Consider the following 8,191-nt stretch of genomic DNA (forward strand, 5'->3'; position numbering starts at 1 on the left):
TCTCTCTCTCTCTCTCTCTCTCTCTCTCTCTCTCTCTCTCTCTCTCTCTCTCTCTGCTGGTACAGAATTAACAATTAAAAATGCAACATGAAGCCGGGCGGTGGTGGCGCATACCTTTAATCCCAGCACTTGGGAGGCAGAGGCAGGTGGATTTCCGAGTTCGAGAGTTTGAGGCTAGCCTGGTCTACAGAGTGAGTTCCAGGACAGCCAGGACTACATAGAGAAACCCTGTCTCGAAAAAAACCAAAAAAAAAAAAAAAAAAAAAGCAACATGATACAATGTAAGGAAGGTCACTCCAACAGGTTTACATTTTCCTCTCCCTAGTGGTTAATAATGTTAAGTGTGTTAAGTGTCTTTACGTGAGTCTTATATGCCTTCTTTGGAAATGTTTGTTCAAGACTTCTCATCTTTGGTTGTCTCAGTTTTTTTATATGCCTGGGTGCTGGTCTCTTAGCAGACAGGCTTTGTAAATTTTTTACTGTTTTACTCTCTGAGTCCTGTAATGACAATTTTGGAATTTTGGGTTCTTTAAAAAACATAGAAATTTAAGAATGTGTGCTCTTATTTTAATCCCATAGATGATGGAATATCTATGATAGATAGATATAGAGATGTGGGGATGCTTTGAAATGACCACAGCACCTGACTATGGTTTGTCTCATGCTCTAGCAGAGGCATGGTTTTGCTAGCTACAGTTTCTGCAGTTGTATGATATTTGGAATTCTGGGAACATAAATACTAGGGCCTGAGAGGAGGGACTGATGGTTGTTGGTTGTTTAGAGAGGTTGGTTATGGTTTGTTAGTAGAAGAGACACAAGGAAAGAAATTAGATTCAGGGATATTTCTAATAACTTTCTCCCCTCTATCTTTGTTTCTTTCCTATCTAGTGGTTGTGGACTAAAAAGGGTAGGAAAAAGAAGAACCCACAAAGTAGCAAAGACCAGCTACAGAGTCCTTTTAGGCACCAGTTTTTAGTTTTGATGAAGTTCATTGTATTTAACTTTTCCTTTATTTATTGTGGATTGAGAGTCATTCTCACAAAATCACATTTAATTTTCAACCATGAAAGTCTGGAATATGTGTTATGGCATTGTTTGGCTTCAGGATGTGCAGCGCAAAATCCCACTGGGGATTCTAGCTTTGAAAACTTAAAACAGGCAGAGTTTATAGAGCTACAGAAAAAGCATATCCTGTAGGCCCCAGAGGGAAGGCATGGCAAAACAGTGTGTCTTTTGGGCTCAGGAGTTTATAATTATCCTATTACTGTTATCGAGTTTTAACACTGCCAGGTAATTAGTTCTGATGGAGAGAGGTTTCCTTTTCTGTGTTTTATCTACCTAGTCCATCCACTTTATACTAAATGGAGAAATAAAACCCAAGGATAATGTCCCCTGAAGAAAAAACAAGTTGTGTTGGTTTATATTGGCTCTAATTGGAGACTGGTCATTTCTAATCAGAAAGTGAATTTATTATACAATAAGAAAGGTAAAATATTTGGCCTCAGTTAAGATCTAAGTACGAATATTCAAAGGTGCATTAAGATATTCTACTAATGTGAAGGCCTTCTTGTTTGTCTGTTAGCATCGAGCCCTGAATAGCTTTGTAAGTTAAATATTTATAATCACAGAACTGGGGTGTTTCCTCGAATTGGTGCCTTTTCGAGAGCTGTCTGGCATCTATGTTATTGAAACAAATGAGAATTTCTTGCATTGAAACAAATGAGAATTTCTTGCATGCAAGCAGTGAGTGTTGCTCAGGTCCGCCTGCCACTCCTTCCGTGGATGGCTAGCACTGGAGCTCAGAGTCTGTCTTACACCCAAGTCAGAAGTGAAGCCTGCTGCAGTGCTGGGCTTTTGTCATTTCTCATTTTTTTTTTAAAGTATTTTCGTTATTACCAAGAATTTAGTGACAATAAGAAGTAGGAAACTTCCTGCTAAATTCTTTCTTTCCCTGGCATTTAGTTTTTGTTGCACATTATGTCTTAGCAGTAATATGTGAGTCCTGTAGCATGTATGATTGTAACTAAAAGTATTCTGATGTTGATGATGGAATTTTGTGCATGTCAGGCAAACATTCTGTCACTAAGTTACAGCCCAGTTTACAAGAATTTTTGTTTCTTTCTTTCAGGTGAAATTCCTAAGCAAGTTAAAGTGAAAAAGCTGAAGAACCTAAAAACTCTGGATTCTAAACCTGGTATTGACTTTTATTGATGACTTTTCTTATTTCGTATCTCCTTGTGCCATAGTGCATGTGTGGAGGTCAGAGGGCAGTTTGGGAGAGTTATTTCTCTCTCTCCACCATGGATTCTAGAGATGGAAGTCAAGGAGTATGGCTTGCACAAGCACCTTTCCCAGCTGAGTCAGTCTGTTGGCCCAGACTTTTATTAATTTTAAGTATATACTCACCTAGGCTGTTGGGTTTTTCTGTTTATCTTCTTAGGGGTTTATACTTCTTACAAGCCATATCTAAACAGAGATGAGGAGATCATAAAACAACTCCAGAAGGTAAATATCTGTTCATATTATTAATTTAAATCTCCTCATTGAGGTATTTAGTAATATTTAGTCAGGCAATGTGTGGTTCTTGTTTTGTTGTCGTAGTTTGTTTTTAATAATAATGTGAAGTTGAACCTCACTTTTTAAACACTATACTGCTGATTGAACCTCATGCATGCTAGGCAAGGGCTTTACTGTGACATGTATCCCTAGCTTAGAAGCTTATTTTTTCTTCTGTTAGCCTTAGCTGGCCTAGAACTTACTATGTAGGCCATGCTGGTCTCGAACTTGTAATCTTCCTGGTTCTGCCTCTAAGTACTGTATTACAGGCATGTGCCATCTTGTCTTGGTTTGGATATCTTTGAAAAATTAAGATGTCTCTGTGTTTGTGTGTGTGTATGACTCGATTCTTTCTTTCCACCTTTTATTTGGCCTCTAGGGAAAATGCCTTCACTCACTGTGACATCTTTCTAGCTCTGAGTCACTTTTGTTTTCTCGCCTTGCACACCTCAGCCCCAAATCACTTTTAAACCCAACCTTAGGTCTGTATGTTGTTGCTCAAACTTGTAATATCAGCACTAGGAAACTGAGATGGAAGGATCTAAGTTCTAGACCAACCTGGCTAAATAGTGAGCCCTTGTCTCAAAAGTAGACACATAGGTCTAGTGAGATGACTCACCAGGGAACGGCATTGGCTGCCAAGTTAACAACCTGATTCAATCTCTGGCAGGGACTCAACATGGTGTAAAGAGAGAGGAAAAAACTAACTCCCACAAGTTGCCCTCCACACATTTTGCTGTGGTACATGTGTGCTACTTCCCACATCGCCAGTCATACACACACACTGCTACATACAAAATGAATGCATAAAGCAAGCTCAATCCCAGGATCTCCATGATAAAGACAGAACTGACCCCTGCAGGTTGTCCTCTGATCTACACAACCACTCCTTGGCACACATGTGCACATGCACACATACAAACTAAATGACCAACCCAGCTCAGTCAGTCAACAAGGGTCTCAAGGGAGGGAGTGAGGATTGAAAAAGAAGAACAACAGTTAGACAGAGTTATAACCTGACTCCAGCCAGTGCTGAGGCTGAAGTAGCTTTAGGTCTCTCCAGCCTGCTTTTATATCAGTCTAGGCATATCCCAAACACAATCAGTTCTTGGATCAAAGGCAAAATAATCAAGTGAAGTAATAAACAAAAGGATCACGTAAGATAGTAATTAAATAGAATAGTAAGATAAAAGTATCACACAAGGTAATAATTAGGTAAAGTAGTAAACAAAGCCCCATCGCATAGATTTGAGTGTTGGCTCTGTAGATATGGGAAAATGCCAGTCATTCGGGAATCCTAGACATTGAAAAATGCCACTAACAGAAAAATGCCACTAACAGTAAGAGAAAATTTTGGGAGACTTTTTGCTTTAAGAAATGTCAGTAGTATTAATATAACGTATGTAAAATAAAGATTATTTTCACTGTAAAGTGATGCTGTTAAGTATGGGATAAATGATATTAATAAATCTATATGTTCTCAGGTTTTACTGAGGATTTTTAAATTAAATTTATATTTGAATGATAAGTGCAAATTATATTAATATAATACTGCAATATATATATATATATATATATATATATATATATATATATATTGTATAATGTCTAAGTCAGATTAAACATATCCATTTCTTCAAACATTTATTTCTTTTGAGTGAAAACATTTAAAATTCTTCTGTTTTTTAGATATTTAGTACATAATTATTCTGTAATTACCCTGCTATTCAATAAGAACACACCAAAACTGCTTGCTCTTGACAAGCTGTAACTTAGTACAGTTACAGTTAAGCTTTCCCTCCCTACCCTGACTCTCTCCAGTCTCCAGCTGAAGTTTCCTTTTACAGAATTTTACAAAATGAACTTAAAATTAAAGTACTTGAATATAACATCCTAGGGGTTTTGGTTGGTTGGTTGGTTGGCACTAAATTTAAATGTCTAGTAACAAAGCAGTTGGAGTTGGTTGTTATCTTCCATTTCCTGACACTAAAATATGGATTTCCATTTTCTTCTTTCAAGGGTGTACAGCAGAAACGTCCTTCTGAGGCCCAAAGCGTTATTCTCCGACGCTATTTTTTGGAACTGACACAAAGTTTCATCATTCCATTAGTAAGTTATTAATCTTAATGATTTGTTGAGGGTGTATAAATGTGATTCCCATCTTTCAAATCATGTTATATGCTTCGCCAATTAGTATGTTTAGTGACTTATGAGAGATATGGATTCTTTATTGTAGCCCTGTTTCACTTGGTAAGTCATCTGATTCTCAGTTTGCTTGTCCTTGATATGTGGCTGATTCTATGGTCCTTGAATACCTTTGAAGTTTGTTAATGAATTTTTTGAAGCAGGGTTGGAGTTTATGAAGAGATGGTCAATATGTATTTCAAGCACTAGGTTTAAGAGAAAGACTAGCACTCAGAAAGATACCCCTAAGAACATGGTCATGGGCTTCTTGAAGGGTAGTCATCTGTTGTGAGTCTTGATTGAGATACTGATATAATTTTTTTTTGCTTGATAAAATTTTATTCTTTTTTTATTCACCATTCTTTTGAAATAGACTCAGAATTGTCTGAGTTGCTTTTTTATTTCTGTGATAAGAGACTGTGATCAAGGTAACTTATACACAAAGTTTATTGGAGCTTATAGTTGCAGAGGGTTAGAGTCTGTGACCATCATGGTGAGGCCATGGCAGCATGCGTGAAGTTATGGTGCTGGAGCGGAAGCTGAGAACCTGAGTCTTGATCCACAGTCATGAGGCAGAGAAAGCCAACTGGGAATGGGCTGAGCTTTTGAAGCTCAAACTAACCTCTAGTGACACACCTCTTCCAACAAGGCCACATACTGCCTAATACTTCCCAAATGGTTCCACCAGCAGGGACAAGTATTTACATATGTGAGCCTATTCACTCAAACCAACTCCTCCCCCCCCACCCACCCCCCCACCCAAGAATGTATAGAGTTAAACTGATTGGAGTGGGGTAGCAGTGAAGGGGGGGAGGGGGGTGCTGGGATCTGTCCCAAGGCCTTGCACTTGCAAGGCAAGAAAGTTGAGCACAAAACAATGGAGTCAATCCATAATTCCAGGTGATAAACATTACAAGACACCAGCTAGCTGCCTTTGATATGAAACTGATTGATCATCCAAGATGATTACCTAACAACCAGATATCAAAGTGGAACATTATTGTGCATACCTACAATCTCAGCACTTAAGAGATAGTAACAGGGGATTTTGTTGAAAATCAGGGGCCAGTCAAGGGCCTAGAGTTCGTCCCTGCCTCAACAACAACAACAGAATCAAAAACCAAACAACAACAGCAACAAACCCCTCCACAACACTGAAAAGGCCTCATGCTGCAGAGGCAAGGCCAGGTTTGTGCATGAACTGCACAGTGGAGTGGGCGGCTGAGCCTTCACCTGCACATGTTACTTAACAACCAGCAGTCAACTGTAGTTGCCCCTGCACATGCGCCTGTCTGTCTGTCTGTCTGCTCCTCTCTCTTCCTCCTATCTGTCCTTTTTTCCCTCTTTAGCCTTGGCTGGCATGGAACCCACTATGCAGATCAGCCTGGCCCCAAATTTGTGGCAATCTTCTTGTGTGTCTAATACCTTGTTACTGCTGATATGATATGTGTGTGCTACCACACCTGGCTAAACGTACTGTTTATTAGGTGCCCCAAAGCCCAGTGAAGTTGTATCACTATAAAGCCACAATTTATTAGTCAAGTGTTTTATCACTGTGACAAATTCCCAAAAACACAGGTCAAAAGGAGGATTTATTTTTGCTCATAATTTCAGAGACTTGAGTGAAAGGTCAGCCTGTCCATTGTTCTAGGCTCGAGGCAGGGTAGTCTGTCACAGCAATGTGAACCTGTAATAGACGCTGCACACTTTGTGAGAAAGGGACAAGGTGTCCATCCAGGGTTGGTACTGTCAGTGACCTCTTGGCAGGCCCTACCTCGTCCTAGCTCATTCCATACAAGTTTAGCAGTGGATTAACCCATTGATGACTTAAGTGCTTCTGTCATCTGCTCACTTCTCAGTTGCATCCCCAGCTACGGAACCAAGCCTTCAATGTCTGAGTCTTGGTAAGATGCTTTATATCCAACCACAGAAACCCCTTAAGGTAGTAAGTTTAATACCAGTGGTGCATACATCTTCTGAACTAGCCTGTGGTGAGATTTTATACAATGCCTGCATTTTGTACCTTGAGAGGTCACCCTAGAGTTTTTTTTCTCTCTACTGATTGTTTGTTTTTGTTTTGTTTGATCTTACTATGTGGCCCTGGCTGGCCTGAAAAATCACTATGTAGATCAGGATGGCCTCCAACTCACAGAGATATACTTGCTTCTGACTCTCAAATCCTGGGATTAAAGACATGTGCTACTGTACCTGGTTTTTGGTTTTGTTTTTTGGGTTTTTGTTTGTTTGTAAACAGGTTGATATCATATCCAGGAGCTGTATTACTTACATGTGTCTTGTTCTGATACTGGTTTGTCTGATACTGATACTTGTTCTGATCTTGTCTTGTACTGATACTGGTTTTTGGTTTTGTTTTTTGGGTTTTTGTTTGTTTGTGAACAGGTTGATATCATATCCAGGAGCTGTATAACTCTGAAAGGGACTTACATGTGTCTTGTTCCTTAGCACAGCCTCATTCTGATATAGGGTAGCCTTTAACTATTTATTGAATAAATAACTAGATAGTATAGCCATTCTAAGAAACTCAGCAGAGTGGGATATAAGTATCAGCAGTATGACAGTGTCTTGGTCTAGAAATTGAATCATTGCTTTTATGTAGTTGCTATAGAATCTACAAACATTATATGAAAGCAATCTGAAAATATTTGTTGTTCGTTTTAGAAAAAAAGTATTCTTTCTTGGTTTGGGGATAGAATTTTGATCCATTTAAACCTGTGTTATGCCAGGGAGATTATTCAGTGGTACAATAAGCAACCTTGGATTTGAGGCCTAGAATCAAACTTCATTTTTTTGGTACTTAGGAACATAGGCTAAGGTGGGCCTGGTGATTCACTTCTATAATCTTAGCACTCAGGAGGCTAAAGCAGAAGGATTGTCACAAGTTGAAAGTTAGACAAGGCTGATGCTGTCTCACAAACAAAAAACAAACAAGCAAACACAACAAACCAACAAAATGCAGAGCTGTGGAGCCCAATTCCAACTGAATAATCCACAACACAGTTCCTCCACTGAGGGCTAGGGGTGCTTCGGAATCATCGTGTAAGAGGGAGTAGAAAGAGTGTAAGAGCCAGAGAAACAGAAGTTTGCTGTGAGATTTCATCTCTTAGAAACATCAGAGGCTACACCCATGAAGTCTCACCAGTGTGGCTGCCTAAACATGACAAGAACCATGACAACATCGATAGGCATACTCACATGGAAGAGAAGACGAAAACTGTAGGCAACTAAGGAATGATGAAAGTGGGAGGAAACGGTCTTTCCTAGGGAAGGGCACACCAGTTGGTTATCCACTACCAGGTAGTCAGACTGGAAACATACATACAAGTACTAGTAGACAGGCAGGGCAAGTGGTACTCTGTGTGTATGTTTAAGAAGATACACACACACACACACACACACACACACACAGAGAGAGAGAGAGAGAAAGAGAGAG

At 39.4% G+C, this 8,191-nt stretch overlaps 1 protein-coding gene across 1 annotated transcript in view; it reads left to right on the forward strand.

Moving 5' to 3' along the window:
- Window positions 1-8,191, forward strand: part of Dennd6a (DENN domain containing 6A) — a 53,112-nt gene that overhangs the window by 37,429 nt on the left and 7,492 nt on the right. Inside the window, exons 13-15 of the mRNA XM_028754069.1 lie at window positions 2,129-2,194; window positions 2,441-2,505; window positions 4,576-4,665. Coding sequence (XP_028609902.1) covers window positions 2,129-2,194; window positions 2,441-2,505; window positions 4,576-4,665 — 221 coding nt within the window. The remainder of the gene's footprint in view (window positions 1-2,128; window positions 2,195-2,440; window positions 2,506-4,575; window positions 4,666-8,191) is intronic.

Source organism: Grammomys surdaster, unplaced genomic scaffold (genome assembly GCF_004785775.1).
Source record: "Grammomys surdaster isolate TR1022 unplaced genomic scaffold, NIH_TR_1.0 125979, whole genome shotgun sequence".
NCBI classification, from domain to species: Eukaryota; Metazoa; Chordata; class Mammalia; order Rodentia; family Muridae; genus Grammomys; species Grammomys surdaster.